General features: G+C 38.8%; 1 protein-coding gene across 2 annotated transcripts in view; it reads left to right on the top strand.

Moving 5' to 3' along the window:
- Positions 1–27,719, top strand: part of LOC137967065 (pre-mRNA-processing protein 40A-like) — a 32,704-nt gene that overhangs the window by 3,856 nt on the left and 1,129 nt on the right. For both annotated transcript variants that reach the window (XR_011116484.1, XM_068813489.1), the window contains exons 7-28: positions 1,221–1,290; positions 7,738–7,790; positions 8,130–8,187; positions 8,277–8,650; positions 8,742–8,811; positions 9,305–9,403; positions 9,483–9,551; positions 9,638–9,715; positions 9,800–9,886; positions 10,002–10,036; positions 10,891–10,996; positions 11,853–11,933; positions 12,243–12,335; positions 12,409–12,462; positions 12,590–12,706; positions 17,195–17,293; positions 24,715–24,762; positions 24,833–24,925; positions 25,746–25,853; positions 26,783–26,847; positions 26,929–27,031; positions 27,330–27,626. Coding sequence is in view for 1 of the 2 variants with exons in the window: in XM_068813489.1 (XP_068669590.1) it covers positions 1,221–1,290; positions 7,738–7,790; positions 8,130–8,187; positions 8,277–8,650; positions 8,742–8,811; positions 9,305–9,403; positions 9,483–9,551; positions 9,638–9,715; positions 9,800–9,886; positions 10,002–10,036; positions 10,891–10,996; positions 11,853–11,933; positions 12,243–12,335; positions 12,409–12,462; positions 12,590–12,706; positions 17,195–17,293; positions 24,715–24,762; positions 24,833–24,925; positions 25,746–25,853; positions 26,783–26,847; positions 26,929–27,031; positions 27,330–27,626 (2,257 nt within the window). In the remaining variant the exon portion in view is untranslated. The remainder of the gene's footprint in view (positions 1–1,220; positions 1,291–7,737; positions 7,791–8,129; positions 8,188–8,276; positions 8,651–8,741; positions 8,812–9,304; positions 9,404–9,482; positions 9,552–9,637; positions 9,716–9,799; positions 9,887–10,001; positions 10,037–10,890; positions 10,997–11,852; positions 11,934–12,242; positions 12,336–12,408; positions 12,463–12,589; positions 12,707–17,194; positions 17,294–24,714; positions 24,763–24,832; positions 24,926–25,745; positions 25,854–26,782; positions 26,848–26,928; positions 27,032–27,329; positions 27,627–27,719) is intronic.

Below are 27,719 nucleotides of genomic sequence, written 5' to 3' on the forward strand. Positions count from 1 at the left end.
ATCTCACTCCAAGGGAGGTTTGACTGAGAAAATCATCCATTATATCCAATATGGCAGATTCTCTTTTCTCATTGCTTTCCAATGAAAAAAAGAAGGATTGCACCACTTGACAGATTTGGTCATAAAGGGCAAGGAAGTTAGGTTGGGGGAGATTCTCACCTGGGCTTCTTTTTCCAATTGGTTGGTTAAAACTGAACTTAGCCAGTTTAAAAAAGGGGGAACTTGGATGGTTGCTCTCAAGGGAATTAGGTCTCAGGTGGGGCAGTGGCATAATTAGGGATAGTGATGGTTGGATCTGCTTTGTCCGTTTTGAGGATATAAGCTCTACGGAGATTTTGTTGAAGGCCCTCCTCCATGTTCCCAAGTAAGATAGGATTTTCAGGTCAGGGCCCGGATGATGAAGAAAAACTGTGGGAGTTGTTCATTGGGTGGCTGGGTTTTCATCTTCCACTTGGTGACTTAGTAGTTATTTGACTAGATTCGGGACCACAGGTGTGCATATCTTCATAAGTGGCCGGTTAATTCATGTGGCATACCACTTCGTAAGCGATGGGCTATCCTGGCAACCCCTCTTGTTGGAGATACTATGTACCTAATCCCACCCAAGTGTGGCATTGTTTCAATATTGAGATATTGTTTCTTTTTGAGCCACTCTGGACTTCCTTTTGTCCCTGTTGTCCTCTTTCTTGGCATGAATAATTTTTTTTCATGCTTTTTCTGAGAAAAATATATTCAAAATCATTCCACTTGGAGTGCTGCTCTTCATCAAATAGTCACACTTCTGAATCATTGGTTTCTCTTGTAATGCCTTTTAGAGCTTTGTAATCAAAATTAAACTACACTAGTCAGCTGTTTAACATGGCTGAGTACAACAATTCTTCTGTAGAAAAGTGACTCTTCCTGTTGCTTGTGCTTGGTTCCAGAACTTTCGTTACACAGTTTTATACAAGACCTGGCAGGCCAAGTTAATGATTAACTCAGAATATTAAACATCCAGTTACCTTTGTTTTTCCATTTAGTATTTTGTGTCTGTTGGGGGAAAAAGGCATTTTTTGATCATCAAGTGTCAAGATTTCTCTATGCTCTCCTCTTTGTAATTTCTGTAATTCTCTTGTTTATATATATACACATCCTTTTCAAAAAAAAAAATGTGTCAAGATTTCTCTGATTCTAGTTTTCACATTGTTAATGCCATTTATCTTTCTATAAAAATGCTTCAGGTATTATTACAACAAAAAGACAAGACAGTCTAGCTGGGAGAAGCCTTTAGAACTAATGACACCCATTGAGGTGAGTCATTGGTGCCTTTCTATTTCCAATGAATTAGTTGTTCTGTCTCAGTGCCTTGACAATTAAATGGATGAATGGCTTCGGAGTCTGTTTAAACAAATGTATAGCATTATGTGGGTGTTGTTGACAGTTGAATCTGTACTTAATTGATCAAAATTGTTTTATGCGGATTCTCTGTTTCTTTGCATGTTTGTCTACTGGTTTGTAGAGATGTCATTTGGCACGTCAGGAGAAAAATACAACTGCTCTATATGCTCTCTTATGAAGGCGGGATTTCACTTTGCTCAAGGCAGGCAATTATTGCTATTTTACTTTTTATTTTCTCATCGTAAAGGGCCATTTCATATATATGCTTGTAATCTGCAATTTAGAATGGTCAGGTTATGATGGAAATTGCTGTGTATACTTTCATTGAACTGTCCATATCTACTGCTTTCATTAATCTTCTGGTTTACTTGTGCTTGCTGTTTAAACTGGAAGTGCACTCATCATGTTTATAAATTTTTTTGATTAAAATGATTTTGGAAATTTTAAATAGAAGCTTCATAAACTTGCTTTCATTTCAAGACCCTGATTATCGAATGTAGACCTGGCACTATACAATCCTTGTTTATTTCTTAAATCTGTCTGCAGAGGTTACGGGATTGTCCTCTGCTTTCCAGGCCTACCATTACTAGTCATGGCTTCTGCTAGTAACATGGGCATGATGGAGTTATTTCAAGTTGATTGCATGTACCTGAGTAGTTCGAGTGGTTCTTGGCCAAACAAAAGCTCCAGTTGGTTGTTCGTTTCACAGTCATCTTTCTAGGATCCTAGCTTTTCAAGGGTGTGGAATAGCCAATTCTTGATTTGTGAAGTCCTTGTTTTTCCATGTAGTAATTGTATGCTTCTTCATATGTTTGTTGTCTTCCGTGCAGCTCTTTACCTGCTGCTTTATCTCTTTGTGGTCTCATGTACTTAGATCAGCCAATACGGCTGCTGACTCTTGTGCTAAATTGGGTCCCTCACTTCAATCTTTTGTTATTAAGGGAGACCTCCCTTGATGTATTTTTTTGCTTTCCTTTGAAATAAAATCATCACCGTTTTAAAGAAAAAAGTCACGACATTGAAAAATAAAAAGTCATTGTGTAAAGGTGAGCCTCTGTCTGCTTTCATTGAGAAGTTTAGACATCATTTATTTTGTATTGTCTTACTTGTGGCTTTTCTGAATATGCAATTCTCGATGTGCCTATTGCGATATACTTCTGTTTACTTAGTCATATGTACACCTTACATTGCTCCAGAACTGAGATAATGTTTCTGTTTCTATTCTATTTGTTTGGACTGGTAATAGTTAGAAATGAACTTATCAACTGTTCAGTTCACCTCTTAGTTTCTAATTCGTGAAAATTGGCATATGAATCTTTCTTTTGACCCATTTATGCTTTTGCTATTGTATTTATACTTAGCAGATGTCAAATGTTTTATTTGTATAGCTTTAAAAACCTGTTGACAGGTACATCAATGTGGCACTCATTTCAGAGGTATGAGTGTATGTTAGTTACACATCATATTACCTGACTTGTAGTTAATCATGTATGTGACAAATGTTATATTTATATGGATGTTGATGTGCTATATTGTTTGAAGGAGCCATTTTAATATACTATTTTTATGATAGTTTATATCTTGTCATTACTCTAAGAAAAGTTGTTGTGCATTTTCTTCTAAGTTCTGTCATAATATAATCCCAGTGAAAATGTCAGTTTTTCCAGCAAGGCGTTTAATAATAAATCCAAATTTCACCAAGTGATACTTTTTTTCACCATTTGGCCCTCCCCATAGAAATCTTGGCAGACTTGGTATCCGAGATACAACCACTACGGATTCTGTTCTCCTCCTAAAATGGATCTGAAAATTCAATCTCTACCTGATCTGATTTGGAGAACTTTAGTAGCCACCAAAGCCAACAAACATTCGGGTTGATAGACTGAGGGGGGAAGACACTACCGACTATCCTCTGTTTGGAAAAAAAAATAACGATGTTACTTCCTAATTTCAAGAAAGCTGTTAAATGCTACGTTGGTAATGGGACCTCCACTAAATTTTGGTTCGATTGGTGGATTGGCCATTCTAGCCTTAGCATTAGCTATGAGTCTATCTCAATCCTAGCTAGAAATATTGATGCCTCTATCTCAGATCTTTGGTTTGAAACCGGGGGCTGGAATTTGAACCTCCGAAGAGCTCTCTCGAATACTGAAGCCATTCTGGCATCTAATCTCCTCTCAAGCATCTCCACAGCTAAACCCTGGATTAACCCTGATACATTGGTCCAGACCCCTTGTACAAAAGGTACCTTCTCAACCACTTCAGCTTACAACTTCCTCTGTAACCTCAATTAAAATCAGTCCAATCACCTTGTGGTCTCTGTCTGGAACCTACTTGCCCCACCACGCACAATTTTTTTATCTGGAACGCTTGTAGAAATAAAAATCTCACCTCAGACTCTTTAATTTGGCGTGGAACTACCGTCCAAGATCCCTCTTGTACCTTTTGCCAAAATGCTCCAGAAATGGCCAATCATATACTCTTATCTTGCCATTATGCCCATACTATATGGACCACCCTCTTAAATAAAATTGGGTTTTAGTACCGTGCCTATCAAAATCTGTCATCCATTATCTTCTCAATCACTAGTGCTAATCTCCCAAAGTTTGGTAAGATGCTTCTCTCATGTTGCATTGGGCATATCCTATGGGGATTATGGAAGGATAGAAACAGGAGAAACTTCAACTTTAAATCTTCCCCCTCCGAAATATTGATTGATAACATTACGGGTCATGTAACAATCTTGCTACTGAGCTGATAAAAATTCAGAAGTTTTAGCAGCTCCAATCTTAGAGAAAATTGGCAGCTAGTTGCTGGACTGTCTCAGCCTACCCGTTCCCTAGTAATGGCTATTTGGGCCCCTCCACCAACGGGTCACTTCAAGATAAACTTTGATGGAACCGCCTTTGGCTGCCCGGGTCTTGCAGGCTATAGCGGAGTTATCTACGATGCAAACAGCTATCTCCTCTTCTCCTTTGAGGGGCTGCTTGGAGTCTCCGACTCCACTACAACTGAACTCTCTGGATTGGTTAACGGAATTCAAGTATTTACAAGCCGGCTCACGGGCCCCCTCTACATTGAAGGGGACTCAAAGACGGTCATTGACTGGCGTGCAAAGTCTATCAGACTTCCATGGCGTCATTGGGATATGAATTCTGAGATTTGTAACTTAATTTCTTCTTTAAATTGTAATTGGAAGCACATTCCACGTTCTGCCAATCATTTGGCAGACACTCAGGCTAAGATAGATATTTCACTTCAACACCTTGTTGTGGAGGAAGGCCCGCCTAGCTAGGTTTGTTTGTACTTTACTCTATCTTTCAATAGCTTATACACCACATTTAAAAAAAAATGATAAATCCAGATTTCATTCAAGAGAAAAACTGATCCACACAGATTATGCTAGCAATCAGTTATACTTGTTTTATAAATAATCTACCTTTATTACTGTTTGGAGCCTGTATGAACTTTTTTTTTTTTGAAAGAGTGAATATTCAATAAATCAGTGAGAGAAATACAACCTATTGGGGTGGGCTGACCTCCACAACAAGGTGTTGGAGGGAAGATCCCTGTTTAGCGTGTAAGTCTACCAAATGATTGGCAGATCTTGGAGTGTGCGTCCATGTACAATTTAGACGAGAAATTATGTTACAAATTTCAAAATAAATGTCCCAATGAGGAGAATGAAGTCTCTGTATTTCTATGATCTTAGATAACTTGCAACAACTCATAGGCTTAAAATACATTGACTTCTTCTCAGAAAACAGCTAGACTACTTTCTCTCATGTGTGAATCATGGGCTGTATGATTCTGCATTGTTTCACCTGTTTGATGATTTCCCACATGCTAATGAAATTCTTTATGTTGAAGCTTATTTTTATATATATATATATATATTTTTTTTTGAAAATGTACTTTTGTATGATTTTGACCAGAGATGTCGTGCAGTTGTTGAATTTTAACCATTTTTTTTGAATGCTGAATTCTGTACGCTGGGCAGACCTGAACCTAAGACTTCACAGTAGAAACATCGCCTTTGCAGGAGTATCTTTTTCTGGACAAAACTATATACTGTCATATGACATGTACCGAGATATTTATGGAGCTATGGAAATTTAATTATCATGTTCACTAGCTGTGGAGAATTGTATTGCAGAAAGTTTGTGATGATCACTTTCTTAAAAAAAAAGTTGTCATGATGTATGTTCTTCATCTACATTATCGCCTTGAAAAATAAATATTTACACATTGCAGCTAATGTCAAGTTTACAGTCAAATAAATGGCTATTATAAAATTCTTATTTTTAAAGAAAAAATATTAAATATTAAATTTCTCTTAATTATATTTCAGAAAAAGTTCGCTTTAACTTTTAAATGTTTGGATCAGATTGGATGGTAGTAGCTTAAGGCTAATGTTTAGAATTGTACCAAGCCAGCTGATTCAATCAGTTGAGTCAAAATGACAACTTTGTCAACTAGCTACCACCAAATAGCGATTTCAGAATACAGCATGATTTCCTATACCAGTTTTTGATATTTCTATCGGCTTATGCTTTTGGACCTCACCGAGGATCTGTAATGTTAGAATAGAACAATCTTCATTGTATCAGCTAATGTGGAGGGCAATCTGGAAATGTTTGTGTTGTCTTGTCTGGTCCCTTTGGTCAGTGTGTAAGTCTATTGAGAAGAGTTGCAGGCCCTCCTCCAGGATCTTCTGCTCTATGTGGATAATCTTGCCTCCAAGTTGGGGGCAATTCCTTTTAAAAAAAGAAATGTTGGGGGCTATTCCTTTTAAAAAAGAAATATTGGGGGCAATTCAGAGGTCGTCCCAGCTGGGTTGTGTGGAGGAAATTTCCTCCTGAGTGTTTCTTGGTTTATTTCTTATGAGATTGAGGATCTAACTTATGGAGTTTCAGATTTCCTGGATTCACATCCTGATAAGCATCAGCTGTCTTGCTGACTCCTTGGCTAGGAGTTGGGCCTTCTTCCTATTCCTTGTTGTGGGGAGTATACTCCCTCTTTGTTTGGTTTTTACTATCTTGTTTTTGTATGCCTTCTGATTTTGAGTGTTTGTGCTCTTGTAGGTGAATTGTCTCCCTCTTGCATCTTTATCCTTTGGGGACATTGTAAATAAAATCCCCTTTCTTAGTATTAAAAAAAAATGCCAAAGTTGATTGACTGTTTTGATATGCTTGCTCTAAGTGACATCATTTGGATATATCTGGGTGTTCAATCTACTCCATACAGACACTCATGTTTTGAGAAGTATTTAGAGGCATTAATGTACCATATTAATCATATTCCTCACTTGTAGCTTGGGTGGTTTGATATTCTTTTTGTGCTAAAAAGAGGTTCTATTTTATTTTACAAGGATTGATGACACACTGAGGCCTTCTATATTTGTTGTTGCTTCTTTCTTGCTTTATGATGCAAACTGAACATTCTCTTAGTTCTTGGTTCTGTTTCTATGCAGCTTTTTAATTTTTTTTTAATGCATCTGCATTGTGAGGCACGAGTAGCAGGATATGATTCTTGTGATATGTTGTCTGCCATTTTTTTTATCTTCTTCTTTAATCTGGAAATATATATATATGTACGTGTGCCCTTCGTTATGACATGTATTGTTTGTGGTATCATGTTGAATAGTAAGCATTCAAGTGAGTGGTAGTTTTGTTATCCTCAAATCTGTGCTTTATGGATCTGCTTCTTCTTCTACTACAGAGGAAATGTTCTGCACTTGGTACGGTAATTCGCTTTCAATGGTATTCCAGAACAAAGTAGAATAACATAAACTGGATGTTACTACCTGCTTTAGAAAGAAGATTGTAGTGAAAGAAACAGATATGTGGACCGATGGAAATGCCCCTTTGCTTTTATGAAAGTTCTTCCAGCTTCACTCTTGTCACTTTAAGATTAAATTCCGAGGTTTTGTCTGTTTGGAAAAACAAAAGAAAAAGGGATAAAGAATCAAAGGTTTGAAAGTGTTTTCTGTTTTTCAATTCTGAGATGCTAGGAAAATGCCAAGTACTTGTTGTTCTTCTTATCTGCTAGTGGAAATGAGTTGGATTCTGGGTGAAGACAATTTCTGGCCCTTATATTTTTCTTGATTTGTAACTACTTTCCAGGTGAGCGTGTAGGTATGCTATTTTTAAGGGTTTTTATACATATAATTTTAAAGGAAACCATGAGAGGGATTTTCACTTTTATCTATATCACGTGCAAGCTTTTTACTTCCTTGGTTCAATGTAGTTTGGTCATTATGAGTATCTTGTTTAGTTTATTTTCCTACCTGTTTCTATGACAACTATTATATTTATCATTTTCTGTTTCCATCTGATTAATTTCTCTCATATATTACAGAGAGCAGATGCTTCAACTGTCTGGAAAGAATTTACAACGCCAGATGGAAAGAAGTGAGTGATTGTTATTAATATTTTCATTGTTTTACTTGTAATTTTATCTAGCTTCACCAGTAGACAGCTTGTTGAGCTTTTAGTGGTTAGCTATGACTTGTGGTCAATTTTATGGCTGGTGGTAAACTTAATTTTGTTGATTGGTCAGTTATTGACTGAACTTTCATATGAATTTTCACTTGGTAAGATGATCTTCCACAGTATAAATACAATATTTTATCTACTTGCTCTGGGTACACAGTGTTGGATTTGTCAATCCCCTGGTTAATCGAAATTAGTCTTAGGTTGTGAGAGTGTGTGTGAGTATTTTAATCAGTTTAGTATGTAAAACATTTTCAGGTACTACTACAACAAGGTTACAAAGCAATCCAAATGGGTGATACCTGAAGAGCTCAAGGTTTTTATGACTGCTTTATATTACAAAACCACTGCATTATCTTGTTTTACTTTAACCATAAAAATTCATGGTTTCTTCTTTCGACTCAGTTAGCTCGTGAACAAGCAGACAAAGCTGCTGCCCAGCTGACAAACACAGATACTCCTCCTGTTTCCATTGCTACTAGCATGGCTGCTCCAATTGAAGCACCACTACAATCTGATGCCACAAATGCTAATGGGCCTGTGTCCAGGGGAACTCCTAGCCCTGTTTTGGTTACCCCTGTTGTTACTAATCCTCCTGCTGTGGCCTCAGGATCACCCTCTGTTGCGGTTATAACCTCTTTGCCTCTGGGGACAACAAATTCAGTACCACTGGCGAGCTTTAATCCTCCTGTAACACCTCTTGCTGCAATGCCTGCTGCTGTTCCATCTAGTTTGGGAGTGCCTCCTGCAGCAGTGGATGCTACGACTGTGGGTACAAAGTATGGACGGTTTACTTAAATCTGTAATTCTTCAATTTGTAATGGTAGCATTTGAAACTAAATGTCCTGTGCTCTTTGTGCTTTTCTGAAGTAATATGGAGCCTGCAGCTACAATAGATGCTGCAAATGATTCAGAAGGAACTTCTTCTCAGGACTTGGAGGTAAAAATAAATTTGAACTTGATTCTATCAAAATTAATTCGTCTCCTATTTAAAATATGAAAAACCTTCTCTTCTTCTTCCTTGCTACTTCTAACAATCCTCTTCATCATCATCGGCGTCATCATCAGCATAGGTGTTGTTGTCATCATCATCGGCATCGTCATCATCATCATCATCATCATCTTCGTCATCAACATCATCATCATAATCGTTTTTTTCTTCTTCTTCTTCTTCTTTGTCTTCTTCATCTTATTTGTGCTAATCTTTTATTGTTGTTGGCACCGTTATTGTTGTGGTCATTGTCATTGTGGTCTTTATTTTCAGCATGGCCACAACTTACATTTTCATTCTGATGATTTAGTGGTGGTTATCTGTTTTTGCTGTTGAAATTTTCTTTTCATTTCTGTCATTGTCATTGTATGAAGAGTCCAGCAATCTGTTCTGGTTATTATTCTAGGCTGTATATGTCATTTTCTATGGAATATTATTGTAGGAAGCCAAAAGAGGCATGCCAGTTCCTGGGAAGGTTAATGTTACTCAGTTGGAGGAGAAAGCGGTTGAGGACGAACCCTTGATGTATGCTACTAAACAGGTATGGTGTTAACCTCCGCTTTTTTTAATTTTGATTAAGGTGTTTGAATTGTAAATTAAAATTTTTGTTATCAATTCAGGAAGCAAAGAATGCGTTCAAAGCTCTCCTTGAATCTTTGTATGTTGAATCTGATTGGACCTGGGAGCAAGTATGTCTATTTGTCTTTGATACTTGTCTTACTGTTTCAATTTCTTTTGGTTGTCTATTGAATTTTGACATGGAAAGACATTTTAGGCTATGAGGGTGATAATTAATGACAAAAGGTATGGTGCTTTGAAAACATTAGGGGAGCGGAAGCAAGCATTTAATGAGGTTAGTCTTCACAAGCCTGTGGAATAGCTTATTGTTTGTTTATTTATTTATTCAATGAGCTTTTTTTTTTTTTTTGCAATTCAGTATTTGGGCCAAAGGAAGAAGCTTGAGATAGAGGAAAGGCGGAACAAACAAAAGAAAGCTCGAGAAGACTTCACAAAAATGTTGGAGGTATGCTGTGTTCACTTGATTAGTCTTATTTTTTGCTGGGGTTGGGGGGGGGGGGGGGGGGGGTGAGGTGCTATTGACTTTACTGTTAACTGTATATATATATTTATTTGCACAGGAATGCAAAGAGCTCACTTCGACTACAAGATGGAGGTATATATCCTTTGATTTGTAATTAGAAATCTACTGATAATTTGTTAGAAAAACAGTTGCTGATCTAGCTCCTTGTTGGACGAGTTGATTGGCATTGGGCTTTGACAAAATCTTCTTACCATTAAAGACATTTCCTTTTAGTTGTTAGTCATCCTTCAAAAAAGGAGATTTACATTCTATTGCATGTCTAGGTTAACTTGAGATGATTGCGGCGAAGTTTTAAAACTTTGTTGGTCTTTGAGAGGGTTTCTTTTGTTAAAAATCATAGCTTTTATTGCAGATTGGAAATCTTGTTTTTCTCTTTTTGTTTATTTGTTTGTTTTGGTTCTTCTACTGATGTAGTGCTTGATTCTGTTTGGTAGAAAACTAGGGAGGGTGTATTTGTTGTCTTGGAGATATTTTTGACTTAGGCATTTAATTATTAAACGCATTGATATCCTGGAGGCATATATTGTGCTACTGTCTGAACTATCCAGTTGAGCTATCCTGTTGCAAGGCCAGAAATCAGCATGATGAATGCTTTTGAAATTGCTCTTAAGGCAGGAGTCTGTGCTACTGTAAGAGCTATATTTTACTGCTTTCTGTGGAGGCAAATTTGAAAAGGAAACATTTGGAAGTGTGTCTGAAAATTCTGATCCTGAGAAAGGCTCTGGACTTTTATGAACCGTTTATCATGAGTATATTCCCTTTTTTAATTCCCATTGGTTATGGTGGAAGATGCCCTATTTTGAACTGATCTGAGTTCAATATTGAAGTATTAAAAAGACAAAAATCTGGAAGGGCTGTGCTTGTTTTATTAGTTTTTCTTAACTGACTATAATGAAGTTTAATTCATTGTTATCATCTGCCTTCAGCAAAGCTGTAACGATGTTTGAGGGTGATGAGCGGTTCAATACTGTGGAGCGTGCCAGAGACAGGGAGGATCTTTTTGAAAGTTATTTGGTGGAGCTTGAGAAAAAGGTACGCTCCAATATCTTGTCTGCTTCAACAATTATTCTCTTCATTTCTGTTCTAAACTAAAAAATAAAGGCAAAAATAGAACCTCCTAAATATTAGTATTTTATGTATTATTTGGATTGTATTAAAACACGGTATCTATCTTCATTTTTTTTTATGTATTACTTGCTGGTCGTCATTTTTACTTTTTTACTTTTTGAAACTGATGACTTTATTAATGGAAAACAAAAGAATACAATTAAAGGAGCATTCCAGTTACAACAAGAGATTGTAGGGATGCTCCATTTTTGTCAAGAGAGTCAACCACAGAGTTGGCTGATCTCGGAATATGAGTCAAAATAAGGGAGAAAAGGGATGAAATATCCATAATGTCATGAAAGGTAGACCAATGACGCCAAGGGGGTTCTGAGAAGGAGGAAGAGCACCAACTAATGGTTTGGGCAATTCCTAGATCAGCCAATTCTTTGGCTGTTAAATTGGCAAAATTCAGAACCTCCCAACAATCTCTCATTGTTTGGGAAGGCTTCCCTTCTTTTAATCTGCTCGTTTGAGCTTTCATAATAAAATTCAGCATCATTTAAAAAAAAAAAAAACTAATGGTTTGGGCATCTCGCTCAATTGCTACATGGGTGGTTTTTTTGTGCGGGTTCAAATTTCACCGGGGTAAGGGGTGTTAATGTTAAAAAAAATAAAAAATCAGGGAGCAACTTTGATATCCAATGGCTTTTTTCTGTTGAGCAAGCTGAGAAGAGGAGTTCTTCTGCTTTGTGCTTTCTATGGTTATTTTTATTGTGAATTTAAAATATTTTTATAATTAAACATCACTTATTTTTGTTTTGTTTTGTGGGTCATGTTGCAGGAACGTGCAAAGGAACATGAGGAGCATAAGCGATGTGTAGCTGAATATAGAGCGTTTCTTGAATCATGTGATTTTATTAAAGTATGCTCAGAGGAATTTAGTCTTAGTTTAATAGTGAAAAGGAGTAAAAAAAAATGAAATGAAATGACTATTGCAAAGGGACTCTGTGACCACTAACAAAGCCTCTCAACACAATGGTTGAAATTGGATGATGAAGTCATCTCCAAGAATTTTTTAGTTGGAAAAGGTTCTCATTTTGAACCTTTTTTCTAGGAATTTTTGCTTGCACTTTGAGATTTCTGGTGCATTTTCATTTCACCTGCTTAGTGTTGTTCCATGTGTTGTGGTACAGAAATCAAATTTCATGTTTGTTCATTATTTCTGCTGCAGGTAAGTAGCCAGTGGCGGAAGGTGCAGGACCGATTGGATGATGATGACAGGTGGTCACGCCTTGAAAAGATTGATCGCTTCGAAATTTTCCAAGTAAGTTTTCTCATTTTACTCTTGGGCTCATTATAGTTATATTTTTCCCTTCTCACTTTTGATGTTTCTACAGGAATATATACGCGATTTAGAGAAGGAGGAAGAAGAGCAACGGAAATTACAGAAGGTAATTTGGTTCTGGTGTCTACTGTGATACTGCCAGCAATGGGAAGATAGATACTGTGTTTTAACTGATTGCACTGAAAGATCTTGGAGCATTGATTTTTATAAAAAAATATTATAATAAATTTCAGGAACAACTGAGGCGAGCTGAACGTAAAAACCGGGATGAGTTTCGCAAGCTGCTGGAAGAGCATATTGCTGTGGGAATTCTTGCTGCAAAAACGCACTGGCGTGATTACTGTATGAAGGTAATGGGGAGCTGTTTGTTTGTCTTTTCACCAGGCTTGTCACTTGATGGGGCAATATGTGGAGTTTTTTGCTTTGATATGTTGCTCTTTTTTCTAAAAAATGATTGAGTTATTCTTTCTTATCTTTTACTAGAAGATCGTTTTGGAGTCCTTTTAGCAGAATATGCATTTGATGTGTAATTGCAGACTCTGTATTTTTTTATTTTTTTTTGAATGATGTGTATAAACTATTAAAAGAAGAGTGAAGTGGCCTTCCTCCACAACAAGGTGTTGGAGTGAAATGCCCGCCTTATCCTGAATGTCTGCCAAATGATTGGCAGAACGAGGAATGTGCTTCCAAGTACAATTTAAAAGGAAAATTAAATTAAAAATTTCAGAGTACATGTCCTAGTGACGCCACGGATGTCTGATGGAGTTTCTGCCAAGGATTGAGATAGATTCATGGCTAAGCTTGAGGCTGGAGTGGCTAGTCCACCTATCAGACCAAAATTTTGTTGAGGTTCCATTGCCAACATAGCATTTGATTACTTTCTTGAGTAGTAAGACAATTTTTTCCAGGCAGGGGATAGACGAGAGTGTCTTTCCCCCTCCATCCACCAACCCAATTGCTTGTTAGCTTTTGTAGCTACTAAGGCTCTCCAGATTAGATCAGGGAAGAGGTTGAATTTCCAGATCCATTTAAGAGAAGAGCAGAGGTAGTACTGGCAGTATCACGAATACCCAATCCTCCAAGGAATTTCGGTTTGCAAACCTCTTCTCATTTTACTAAGTGATATTGTTTTTCACCATTCAGCCCTACCCACAAAAATCTTCTTTGTAGTACCTCAATTTTGTCTCTAATAGAAGCAGGACATCAAAACATAGACAAATAGTAGCTAGGGATTCCATGGAGGCAGGATTTTATTAGAACTAGTTTTCCAGCTTTGGAGAGGAATTTTTTTCTCTAGGATGCTACCCGCCCTTCCAGTCTCTCAATGACCGGGTGCCAAGAAGACTTGGAGGGTAGTCCAGGGGGCATGGGGAGCCCCAGATGAGTGCATGTAAACATCTCAATTTTGCATCCAAGATAGCTTGCCATGGAGTTCAACATGGCTAGATCAATGTCAAATCCAATAATATATGATTTTGACCTACTGACTTTTTGGCTAGATGAGATTTCAAACAGGTTAAGCAAGGCCTTAATGTGGTGTATTTGATTTAAAGAGCCTTCACATAAGAAGATGGTGTCATCCGCATATTGAAGTAGGGCTATATCTTGTGCAAGATTAGGGGAGACGGGATTGAGCCATCCTAATCTTTTAGCCAGTCGAACCATGGCAGAAAAATGCTCCCCAATAAGGGTGAAGATGAAATGAGAGAGTGGGTCTCCCTGCTTGATACCCAAAGTACCATTGAAGTACTCACATGGCTTGCCGATGACCAAAACAGAATATGAAGCTGTTAGTGCCTAGCCAAGTGTTCCCAACAGACTGGTCTGTTGGGAACACTTGGCTAGGCACTAACAAATTGGTATCAGAGCTGGGTGCCAGGTTCGGCGTTCGAATCCCCGGACCAGCAAGTGGGTGGGTGGGTGGGGGGGGGGGGGGATTAGGAATGTGAACAGTTGGTGACAGATTTCGGGGGCTACGCTAGCTTTTCGGGAAGTTCCTACTGGGCTGGTTTTTTGACCGGTCTGTTGGGAACACTTGGCTAGGCACTAACAAATTGGTATCAGAGCTGGGCGCCAGGTTCGGCGTTCGAATCCCCGGGCCAGCAAGTGAGGGGGGGGGGGGGGGGGGGGGGGGGGGGGGGGGGGGGGGGGGATTAGGAACGTGAACTGTTGGTGACAGATTTCGGGGGGTGCGCTAGATTTTCGGGAAGTTCCTACCGGGCCGGTTTTTTTAGACCGGTCTGTTGGGAACACTTGGCTAGGCACTAACAAATTGGTATCAGAGCTGGGCGCCAGGTTCGGCGTTTGAATCCCCGGACCAGTTAGTGGGGGGGATAAGGAATGTGAACAGTTGGTGACAGATTTCGGGGGGTATGCTAGCTTTTCGGGAAGTTCCTACCGGGCCGGTTTTTTGACCGGTCTGTTGGGAACACTTGGCTAGGCACTAACAGAAGTATTAGAAATGCAGCTTCTCATCCAAAATCTCCAACGGGTGGTGAAGCCCATTTCAATGAAGAGGTGGTCGATCAGCTACCAGTTGACTCGGTCAAAAGCTTTCTCGAAGTCTAGTTTATTGATAACTCTTGGTTGATTGGATTTTTCGAAAGAGTGAAGAAGTTCATGAGCTGCCATTGCTGAGTCCAGGATATTATTGCCTCGGATAAGGGCACTTTGGCATGGACTAATAACATGAGGGAGGATGGCCCTCAGCCGGTTTGAAAGAATTTGGCCTAAAATTTTGTATGTGTTGGTGGTTAGGCTGATAGGTCTGAAGTCTTGAGGGAAGGTTGAATTGGCTTTTTTTGGGATAAAGGCCCCGATGGATTTGTGGGTGATGCCAACTTGATGAAAATTGTTAACAAAGGCATGGACATCATTCCTGATTACTCCCCAAGATGTGTAGTAAAATTCTCCATTGAACCCATTTGGGTCGGGGGCTCGATCTTTCGACAGACCGAGTGTTGCTGCATCAATTTCTTCTGGTGAGAAAGGGCGCTCCAGAAGAGCAGCTTCTGAGGCAGAGATACGGTTGAACTCGAGCTGATCAAGAGTAGGACGGTTGAAACACTCCTTTGTATAGAGATCTGAAAAAAACTTCACAAGGACATTAGCAATGGAGACACTATCCGTTGTCTTCATGATGAATAGAGGATATATGGTTAGCTCTCCGACGAGTTGAGGCAACAACATGGAAGCATTTGGTATTTCTATCCCCGTCGGTCAGCCAACGAAATCTGGCCCGCTACTTCCAGTGAGTGGTTTCATTCTTAAGAAGATTTGAAAGATCAAAATTTAAATGATTTCGAAGAATAAGTTTAGAGGATGAGAGTGACCTTTGCTCTTCAAGGAGATCAAGCTCGAAGAGACGACACTGGATAAAATCTTTTTCAGATGCAGTAGCAACACAGAGGCATTGAGCCCATGATCGGATCTTTAGCTTAAGTGCTTTGAGCTTCAGGGAAAAGGACCATCCAAGATTTGGGTGGTGAGTGGACTCTTCCCACTAGGCTTTCAGTTGGGGGAGAAAAGAATTATTAAGAAGCCAGGAGTTTTCGAAATGGAAGCGTGTCCCCAGGCTAGGAGGTGAGTGTTGATTTGGATTGGCCAGTGGTCAGAGCCAATTTTGTTAAGAACTTGGCCGGAGGTGTTGGGGAAGAGATGCAACCAGTCATTATTTGCCAAAAAAGGGTCTAATTTGGATAGTATAGGGGGATTTTGTCCATTGGACCAAGTGAATTTTTTGCCAGACAAAGGTATTTCGAGAAGTTCTATGCTGCAAATGAGATCCGATAAAGGGGGGGCTTTTTTTGGAGCATTGGAAGGTGGCATTGAAATTCCCGACAGGGCAAATCCCATTGTTGAACTTGCATCAGTAACTCATCCCAAAATGTGGCTCTGTTGCCAAGATGTGATGGGCCATATATGCCTGCAAGGGCCCAATGAGTGCCCAAAGTCCTATCTCGGAACCGAATATAGAGAGAAAAGGCCAGAATTTGAGGATATGGCTTTAATCGAGTTGGTTCCAAATGACAAGAATGCCACCTGAGTGGCCAACCGCATCAACCGTTGCCCATTCAGGGTCCGAGTTGTACTAAAGACTCCGAGCAATAAAATTATCAAAATATTACAGCTTAGTTTCAGTGAGGATTACAATATTTGGTTTATAGTAAAAAATAGCTGCTTTGATAACGTCACGCTTAGAGCGCGAGCTGATTCCCTTGACATTCCAAGAGAAAACTACCATGCCATCTTGATGTTGAGAATATCCTTTTTCGAATAGCAGAAGAGGCCATGATAGTATTTGGAGAACTCCCATGTTAGGTCAAACATTTTCTTCAGCTCATGTGCAGGGACATTGTTGAGCATTCTTTCTGTAACGCCCAGCTTTCACCTCTTTTGCTGTTTTCTTTTTATTTTTTTTATTTTTGTCTTTGTTCTTGTGTGCTAAATCTCTTCTCTCAATAGCATTCTTGCATTTTTTTGTTGTAATAAATTTTCACATTTTCCAAAAAAAGAAATTTAAAGGTGGCTGCAGCAATAATATTTGTTCTGCTAAAGGCTCTTTGAGGCTTCTTAGCTATCTGAACAGCAAGTTAATCATATGGCTAAGAAACATCTTGTTGTTTTCTTATCATATTCAGGGTTGTTACCTGGAGCATGTTTCTGCTCATTTTGGTTGTGTATTTTCTATTATGATCTTATTCTGTGATAAAACTGATCAGCCATCATGCAAGAACTGTGGCTCTGAAAGAGCTGTATTTTTGTAGACAAGTTTTATGACACCTTTAAATGCTTTGTTTAAACTTTGTCATATTCTCTTCTTGATTTCTTGTTAGCAGGTTAAGGATTTACCTGCATATGAGGCAGTGGCATCTAACACCTCAGGTTCAACTCCAAAGGATTTGTTTGAAGATGTTGCCGAGGAATTAGAGAAACAGGTTAGTTTGTTATTTCTTATGTACACATCTTTATACACCTTTTCAGCACCTTATTTATGTTGGCTTATCCATTTTTTTCTAATGTTGATTTTTGTAGTATGTTTTTGTTTTCATTTATGATGGAAAAAAATTTCTTTAAGATAGCAATAGTTAGAGAAAGCCCCTTTGTTTTTGAAAATGGCGATTAACTTTTATAAACTAAAGCAAGCTTAGAGTACAGCGTAGAGTACAACATAGGATACAATCTAGACCAAATCTTGTTAGAGGGTTATAGGAGGTCCAAAGCAAACGGAAGATCTGGATACACCAGGTTTGCAAGGAGATCGGCAGCTAAGTTTACTGATCTAGGTACTTTACTCCAGGCCACTCCATACTCATATCTGAAATTTCATCAAATATCTACCTGAGATTCCATGGGGCAGATGCCTTTTTACTTGCCCAGCCAATAACCAAGCCTGAATCAATTTCTACTATTTACTGCCCTTCAAAGTTCTGCTGGAATTGTTTAAGTCTGGCCAAAAGAGCTTTGGATTCAGCTTCATTTGAATCACAGTTCCCAGCTGGACTGGAGAAGGCAAGAAGCACCTGTCCAGCACTATTACGAAGGACCCTGCCGATACCTACTGGTAACGGATTGCCTAAAGAGGAGCCATCAAAGTTGAGTTTAAGTCAATTAGCTGAGGGAGCTTGCCATTAATTACAACAGGGGGACTTGTGGGCTTCGAAAGGGATGATTTTTTGCCAGAATTTTCTTATTTATTACAGAGCATGAGAAAGGGGGGGCCCATGCAAACTACTGGCCACAGAAGAATGCTATGAATTGTTTTTTTAATCACCTCTCCTAGTATGCTGTTTGTGCCTTCAAATGTTCTGCTATTCCTTTCTATCCACAAGTGCCAAGGAATTGCCGGTATAGTTGCCTTCCATAAAGCTTTTTGATATAGTGGCAGAGGGCATGAATGCCACTGCTGGAGGAGCTGGTGGTTGGATGAAGTCATTGCACAATCTCCTTTTAATAGAGGACTGAAAATTTTGTCACCACTAACATTTGTTCTTTGGAGAAGGGTCATTAATTTAAAGAGTCTGAAGTTTACTGAATGGGAAAGGGAAATCTATGGGGTCACCTTGTTTGAGTCTATGGGGGCCTTGAAATGATCCATGAGCAGATTCATTAATCGAGAGTGTCCAAGCAGAAGGGGTACCTGTTTATCCATTTGCTCCAACTCTCTTGAAAGCTCACCTTCAACAAGACCAGTTGACTACTTTACTCTATGAAGGGGCATTCCCAGTGTCAAGCTTGATGATGACCTCATGACGACTGCTTCTCTTGAAGGAATGAAGAGGCTCAAGCATAGAGAAGGCTGATTCCAAGATGTGCCTTCATTGATGATAGTTTTCTGATTTTTTGCCTCCATTGATGAAAATTGCAACTTCGATCTCTACTTAGGTGAATGGAAGCTTGAAGTAGGCAGCAACAGAGGACCAGGGAGGTGAGGGGAAGGCTGCATGTCAAGTCTCTTTGAGAAGTCTAGAGTGCAGCTTAGCAATAGTAGATTGAAGTGTTCAATGCCATGGATTTATGACAGGTAACAGATCCGTTAATTTTCAAGGAAGTGAAGATGCCTCATGTTTTGTGGCCTCTGATTAGAATAACAGTTGAGTTGCATACCCTTATTTTAGCCATTTCAATTGGGTTCTTACGAACTTAACAGGTTCTTTTCATGTCAAAACCAGGTGGTAGTGACATGTAGACATCTTCATCAAGATCACCATGTAAGAACGCATTGTTGACATCGAGTTGGTGAAGATGCCAACCTTGAATAGCAGAAACACTGAGTAGGACACGGACAGTAACCAGCTTGGCAACTGGGGCGAACGTCTCTTGATAGTCAAGTCCTTCAATCTGGTTGTATCCTTTGGCGACTAGGCGAGCTTTGTAACGCTCAACGGTGCCATCAGATTTGAGCTTGACTTTGTATACCCATTTACATCCAATGGGTTTCTTGCCAGGTGGAAGAGATGTGAGTGTCCATGTCTGGTTAGCCTAAAGGGCTTGAATTTCATCATGCATTGCTTGACACCATTTAGGATCCTTCATGGCCTGTAAGAAACTAGTTGGTTCTTGTGTAATAGTTAATGAAGTGGTAAAAACTTTATGAGATGGGGATAAACAGGCATAAGAAAGAACGTGAGAGAGGTCATAAGGTGTACCTGATGTGGTGACCACGTTGGAGACAGAAGATTGTTCAGGTCGTGACAGTAGGGTTGCTTCCACAAGAAAATCGTGAAGGAAACTGGGTCGCTTAATGGGCCTGGTAGAGGGGCAACGAGTAGGAGGCAGTATGGTAGTAGGAGAAAGTATTTGGGGGGAAAAAGTATGATCAATATGGGAAATGTCAAGATTTGGTGACAGAGGAGGTGTGTCTGATAAAGGTATGTCTGGTAGAGGGTCATCATAAATAGTAGACATTATAGGAGGAAACATGAGACTCTTATTTGCAGCGGAAAAATGTTTAAGAGGGAATTCATTTTCAAAGAAGGTAACATCTCGGGAGATAAATACTTTATTGAGTTGGAGATCATAAACCCTATATCCCTTTTGTCCATAAGGGTACCCAAGAAAAATGCGACAGATGGCACGTGCATCAAATTTGGATGGTTTGTGGGCGTGAGAAGAGGCAAAACATAGACATCCAAAAACTCGTAAATGAGAGTAAGTGGGGATAATGTGAAATAACTGTTCATAAGGTGTTTTACCTTGCAAGACTGGGGTAGGTGTCCGATTTATGAGATAAGCAGCTGTTAAAATGGCATCTCCCCAAAATCGTTTAGGAAGGTGTGCTTGAAAAAGTAAGGCTTTGGTCATGTTTAGAAGGTGTCGATGTTTGCATTCAGCTATCCCGTTTTGTTGTGGGGTGTGAACACAACTGGTTTGGTGGATAATGCCATTGGACAAGTAGTAAGTGGCAAGAGTGAATTCAGGGCCATTATTACTACGCACAATTTTCACCTTGGAAGCAAATTGGGTTTCTACCATACTAATAAAATTTGTTAGGTGAGTTTGAGTTTCAGATTTGTGACACATCAAATAAATCCATTTGCATCTAGTAAAGTCATCAACTATAGTAAGGAAATATCGAGCCCCAGAAATCGATGCAACATGGTAACCCCCCCCCAGATATCAACATGCAATTTTTCAAAAGATGATGTGCTAGAAATTGTGCTCAAAGGAAATGACAATCTAGTTTGTTTAGCCAAGGGGCAAACTAGACAATTGTTTGAACTACAAGAATTTTTATTCAAAAATGGAAATGAGACAGATACTTGATGTGATGGATGTCTGAGACGTTGATGCCAAATACCAGATGGAGAATGTACGGAATAACATGATGATGGTTTTGGACGATCAAGGTATTAAAGACCTTGCCGTTCAGCTCCCGTCCCAATCATCTTCCCCGAGCGTAGGTCCTATATGGCACAAAAATGGGTAAAGAACACGGTGATGCAAAGAGAATGATGAAGAAGCTTGTTGATATAAATGAGGTTTAATTGGAAAATTGGGACACATAAAACATTGTGAAGAACCAAACTAGAAGAGAAAACGACTTGACCAACATGTGTGACATTAGCATGAGAACCATCTGGTAATTCCACTGTTTTGTTCGTAACAGCTCGCCAAGACGTAAGCAATGTATGACAGCAAACAATATGGTCAGTGGCACCACTATCTAGGATCCATGTGGCTTGCTTATTGGGAGAGGAAAAGTAAAGTGCTTTACCTGAAAGTTCATCGTGAGTAGAGGAATTACCCACATGATTTGCCATTGATGGCTTGTTGTGACTGAGCATTTATAATATTTGTTGGTATTGTTCCTGAGTAAAAGGAAAAGAGTTGGATATGTTCTTCTTCTTTGTGGGCTTAATGGATTCTACAAACTTGAGTCTTCGACAAAAATCAACGGTGTGACCCTTCAAATTGCAATAAGTGCATTTCAAATGTGCCCAACAACTTCCAGCATGGTGACCATCTTTGTGACATTTTGTACAGGTGAAGGAGCCACCTTTCTTGAATGAACTTCTGACAGCGAAAGCTGCTGCCTCAGGTTGAATGATGCTCCGTTTATCAGATACATCTTTTTGTCGTTCATGTCTGAGTACTAGAGAATAAACCTTGCCAATCTTAGGCAAAGGGTCCATTGTCAATATTTGTCCACGTACGGTAGTAAAAGATTCACTTAATCCCATGAGAAACTTGATGATTTTCTGTGTTTCTCGATAGGATAGTTCCTCTTTCATAGAACCACAACGACAGTGTGAGATAGGACAAATAGAATCTCTCTCATCCCACAGTCCTTTGAGTTTTGTAAAATATGAGCTAATAGACATATTATTCTGTACGCAATCATGTATTTCATTCTCAATGTGAAATAATTGGATGCTGTTTACCTGAGAAAAGCGGTCGCATAACTCATTCCAAACTGTTTGTGCTCCATCACAATAAAATACGCTTGCTGCAATATATCTAGAGATTGAACTCAATAACCAAGTTTTGACAAGGTTATCACAACGAATCCACTGTTGTAATTCATTGTCGGTATTGTTGTCTGGTCGTTGGAGAGATCCATCAACAAACCCAAATTTGTTTTTGACTGTGAGGGCCATAGTCATGGAATGACGCCATGTGCTGTAATTATCCTCAGTGAGAAGTTGTGGGACGAGAACCAACCCAGGCTGATCTGAATGGTGAAGATACAGTGGGTGATTTAGATTAGTAAAGTTGGATGTCATACTAGCGATATCCTTGTTAGAAGCTGGTGTGCGCAGACTGGGACTCTGGCTTCGGCTCAGGACTTCGAGCTAGACTCCTTAGGTCCGAGTTGACTCGGCAGAAAACTGGTTTGGCTCGGCTTGGCTCAGCTCAGTATATCGGCTTAAATGATATTGGCTCGGCTTAGCTCGGCTCGGCTCAAACTTTGGCTCGGACCATAAAGCATTGATTTAATTCAACGCATCAAAATGTAAATATTTCTTTCTCGTCTCTGTCTCTGTCTCTGCAAACAGAGAGCAACGAAAATTAAACTGGCCGTCGGAAGGCGCAGTAGTGGGACGGCACAAAATGTTGGAGCACGGTTTGCGAGCGTCGTCTGTGGCAGAGGAAGGCCGGAAGGCGTTGGCGGGGACGGCACAGTGGCCGGATCTAGGAGACCTTTGGTGGAGAATAAGAGAGCTCCTGTTTCGTCTCTTAACGATCGGCGCAGGTTTATCTCCGTCCATCGAACGAGGGTTTGGACCTCGACGAAAACGTCGCCGGAATCGGAAGCGGCAACGAGACAGAAGGGAAGAAAAAAAAATAGAAAGAGCGATCTCAAGATCGTCACTCTGATACCATGTAAAATTCTTTATTTCCGATGTTAAAAAATACATTCAGAATACGTTTTCATATAAGGGAATGAATCCCGTTTGAAATTAAAATTACAGATCCGTTATTGTCGGATCATGACCAGTTAATCTCGGATCGTAAGACCCCTCTCAAAAAAAAAAAAAAAAAAAACTGGGTTCTTTTCTTTTGATCAATCATCCTTGAAGAGGCATTCCGAATCATGGAAAGGATGTCTGACTTCTCTTCATCATGCTGAAAAAAGTTTCCGAACACCAGTCCTTTCTTTCTTATTTTTAAAGAAAGAACCAACCACTACTTACAACTCTACACACACACAGACACACACACAAAGAAAAAGAAAAAAGAAAAAGAAGAAAGAAAGGAAAAAAGAAAGAGAGAAAAGAAAACTGCAGAAAGGTTTGAGGCAGTGAAAATCTTGATTTTCAAATCTGCTACAAGCAGGAAGATCCAAGACTCATGATTACAATTAAGAAGGATTGAGCAGTGGTCAGAAATTCGTGTAGGATGTGCTCTACCTTGAAAGTTGGGAAACAGGTTGAACCAATCAGAGCCCACTGAAATTTCCAAGCTTGGACTTGATGAGTAGGGGGAGCCCATTGATATAAAGTGAATCTTGCTCTGAAGGGGGAATCTCCACCATCTGATAATTACTAATGAAAATAAGCAAATATCCTTAGTGGACATGACGGTGAGTAGTGGACCTCTTTAATATGACTGAATAATGAAGCATGGGATATTCCTAACAGAAGTGACCTGGGGCTTTTGTTCAGCTGTCATATTGGGGAGGGGGGTTATGTGTGGGACCATAAGCATTGCAAACATCTCAAAGAGCCCCTGAGTATCTGGGTTTGATGTTGGCACGTTAGGAATGATGACCCTGCCGCACATCAAGTAACTCAAGGCTGAAACATTTCCACAGCAGGAGAATTTCTCTCCAAGGCTCTGCGGAGTCAATGCTTCAAAATCCCAAGTGGCTCGATGCCAGATGTCTTTGATCAATGAATGATGGGTGGAAGCAAATATGGTTTCTGGAATGAGGATGGGTTCGCATGAAAACATTCAAAAGAATTGCTTGCAAGTAAAGATCTTAAGGATTTTTCACTGCTAAGTTGCTTTTTCTTTTAATAATAATGACTTATAATTTTCTAATCTCTTGTATGTTTTTGATGGGCAAAAGGGATGAATAGAACATGCCTTTCTTGTGAAAAAAAAGCGATTTGTACATAGTACTATAAAAATACACTACTTGCCATGTGGGTTTGACAGCTATGGACTAGCTGGTGCAAAATGCGGGTGAGATAAGGGCCATACTTTTCTAGGAGAGCTTGGACTCCAGTTGCATAAGATCATAATTAGCTTGCATTCAGCAAATTTCGAGTGTCTTTTTCCAGCTGTACTTTCGAAACTCTCTTTTTGAGGAAAAATAAAAATAATTCTGAAGTTTTTGACATAGTAATCAAAAGACCTCTTTAGATGAGAATGCCATTCTTATGATTTGTGTTCCATTTAAAAAAAAAAAAAGTCATTTTGGAAAAAAAAGAGAGATTAGAATGCTATTCTTATGATTTTTGTTCCATTGGTCACTTCATTTATATAGTTACACAGGCAACTTTTTTTTTTAAAGCACACTTAAGTACTACTATCTGAACTTCACTTGTGCTATGCTTATTAGAATTAGAATACTTATTACTGTGGAAATACTCTTCCTGAGTGACATATGTTGTATATACTGTTATCATTTTCTAGATGAACCTTTTTATGTTTCCCTTCTCAAGCTCTGGAAGGACCATCTTTGGCTTAATATACCAACTATGTAACATGATTTTTCATTATGTTGCCAAAACCCAGCATGATTTGAAAAATACATTACTCGATGTGCTGATAGACTCTAGTTTCCTTAAATTATCTGGTTTTTTATTGGGTATTTTGCCTATTCCTGACTTATTTAGTTTGGATTTTTCCTTGCATTTATTTACTTCTTACCTGTGGACTCACTTTTGTACCATACACTTCATGACAGTACCATGAGGACAAGGCCCAAATAAAAGATGCACTAAAGTTGGGGAAGGTAATTACCTTGATACTACTTTGCATATCAGACTTAATTTCAGTTTTTCTCATATTTTAATGTTCTTCAGATAAATATGTCATCGACATGGACGTTTTTAGATTTTAAAGCTGCAATCTCTGTGGATTCTGCTAGTCACAAAATCTCAGAGATCAACTTGAAGGTATGTTTATTTTTGCTGAATGCTGCATTTATTTTAGTCTGATCTATATTCCGGTATCTGAATCTGGATTTGTTTCAACCGGATGTCTTATTCATTGAGACCTCCGATGGGTTAACAATCATATATCTGTTATATGGGTCTATGGTGTAAGGAATGCAGCACGAGGTTTGGTTCTTGAGTATTGAACTTAAAAAACCATATACAGGATCAGAGTCTTTTTTTGTGGTGGTAAAAGGAGCTTGCTGATCAGGCATATGGTTACCACCACCAGAAGTTTGGATCCGAAATCCATTATTTTTGGGTTTTGGAATGATGTCATATTTTCTGAAAGCAAAAATTCTGGATTATCCGATAGGAGGCCCATTTACTACTGCATCTACTCTTGATCTCATCGTACTTATTTACTTCCCTTTTGAGGTGAAGTAATCTTGTTGCTTCAGCCTACATGAATTGTTTCTGCTATTATTTTTTTGCTTCTTTATTTGTTTGACGAGCTTAGTATGTCCTAGAGTGAGTTTCTATTACTAGAAATGTGAGAAGTTGTGTGAGATCTAATAGACAAGAATTATTTGAGAAGTGGATGTTGAGTGTTGTAATTCTCGTATACTATGGACACTTTAGGCAGAAGTATGGGGCTTTAGGTTTTATTTTTCAGGTATTTTTATGTTTTTTGAACCCAATTTCTTTTCAGATGGAAATTTTGGTATTTTTTCCTTTCTTAAATAAGTTTTTTGTTGATTTATTCTCTGCTCCATGGTTTCCAAGGCGACTATGACCTTGTTTCCAAGATGAAGATCACCTACATATTCTGATATTGCAGCTTGTATACAATGAGATGCTTGAACGGCTTAAAGAAAAGGAAGACAAAGAAGCTAAAAAGCGTCAGCGTCTTGTGGATGATTTCTCTGACCTTCTACACACCATCAAGGTATGGATTCTTCTTTCTTAGAAAATGTGAACATTACGGCAGATTTTTTATAATGTAAAATACAGCAGCTGAAGTTGCAAACAAAATATAATGTAAGCCAACAAGATGACTAGTTACCAATTAACAAGTGAATGTTTATTGACCCCTTATATTATTAGTTGAGTGAAGAGTGAGGCCAGTTGTAGAAAGGTCTGACTAAATGTCAAGCATCTTGGTAAAGAAGCTCCAATAATTTGCTATGGGTGTCATTCTTCTTTGAATACTTTAACTAATAGCCACTTATGGGATCTCCTTCTACTTAAGCGGGTCCTTGAACGTGGAGGGTGACTCCAAAGTCGTCATTGGCTGGTGTTCCACCGCCTCCTTCCCCCTTTGTTAGGGAGAGTAGAGAGAGAAGAATTGAAGGGGGAAAGAGAGAAAAAGTTGAGAAATTCTCAATTAACTCTCATTGGGGATGGTGCTCGACCCCCTCATCTCTTATCAAGTGAAAAAGTCAATATTACAGAATTGCCCCTAGACATTTAACATTACTCAAACTCATATATCTCCCAATATACATAATCAAATTACATGAAAATAAGTCTATGGATATATATATATATATATATATATATATATATATATATATATTGAAGTAAATGAGAAGATTTTATTGATAGAAAAAGAATACAAGCAGAGCTAGTCAGGTGTCCCTTCAACCCGGAGGGATTGAAGGGTGGCGCCTTATTTAGCCAAAGAGTCCGCCAAAGATAATGTATACTTCAGAAACAATGGCTGATGTGAAAAAATGAAACTACCCTTCAGTAGATTTTTTAACAATATACTTGGCAAACACAGGGTAACCTTTGCAAAAATCTGAGGCTTGGCTGTTTAGTTTTTGCATTATGTGCCTGAAGTAACTTTATTTTATGGTTTGACCTTTGTTACAGGAAATAACTGCATCTTCAACTTGGGAGGAGAGCAAGGGACTATTTGAGGATACCCAAGAATATAGGTACTTGTTGATATTGTGTTGGCTTTATCCTCAGGAGTTGTCATATTCTGATTGTTTAATCTGTTGTCTGTGTATATCCAGGTCCATTGGTGAAGAGAGTTTGAGGAAGGAGATTTTTGAGGAATATGTTAAGCACCTACAGGAAAAGACGAAAGAGAAGGAACGAAAGAGAGACGAGGAGAAGGTACTTGACCTGGTCTTCTATTCATCATTTAAATCTGTTGTAAAGCCAAGGAAAAATAAACCATCTTGAGTAACTCCTGTTGGAACTATCTCTTTCTTCATCTAGTCCTTTTCTAGATTGTGCTGGTTGGGTACATGAAACCTAGTAGACCTTGTTCTATGGGGTATATCAATGGAGTGATACTAGCTGTCAACCTATCTTATGCAATCTTTGCAGAGGCATGAGACTGGGAATAACGTGTATAAATAATTTTTGTAATTATTTGTCTAATACGTTTTTCTTTCTTTTCTGCTTACAGGCAAAGAAAGAGAAAGAAAGAGAAGAAAAAGAAAAGAGGAAAGACAAAGAGAGAAAGGAAAAGGAGAAAGAGCGGGACAAGGGGAGGGAGCGATTAAGAAAGGAAGAAACAGATATTGAAAATGTCAATTTGTCTGAGAGCAAGGATGAAAGGAAGAAGGACAAGGATAAGGAAAAAGAGAAAGATAGAAAGCACCGGAGGCGCCACCATGGTGAGGATGTTAGCTCTGACAAAGATGAGAAAGAGGAATATAAAAAGTCTCGAAGACATAGCAGTGATCGCAAGAAGTCAAGAAAGGTAAATTTCTCTTTTCTTTTGTTTTTTCTTTCTTTTATGAATTTTGGCTTCACGTAGACATGCCCAATGTTTTCCACTTGTAAGACAACACAG

This window comes from Aristolochia californica, unplaced genomic scaffold (assembly GCF_029961685.1).
Source record: "Aristolochia californica isolate CCGP_79_NKW_82.1479 unplaced genomic scaffold, dmAriCali1.0.hap1 SCAF_6, whole genome shotgun sequence".
NCBI classification, from domain to species: Eukaryota; Viridiplantae; Streptophyta; class Magnoliopsida; order Piperales; family Aristolochiaceae; genus Aristolochia; species Aristolochia californica.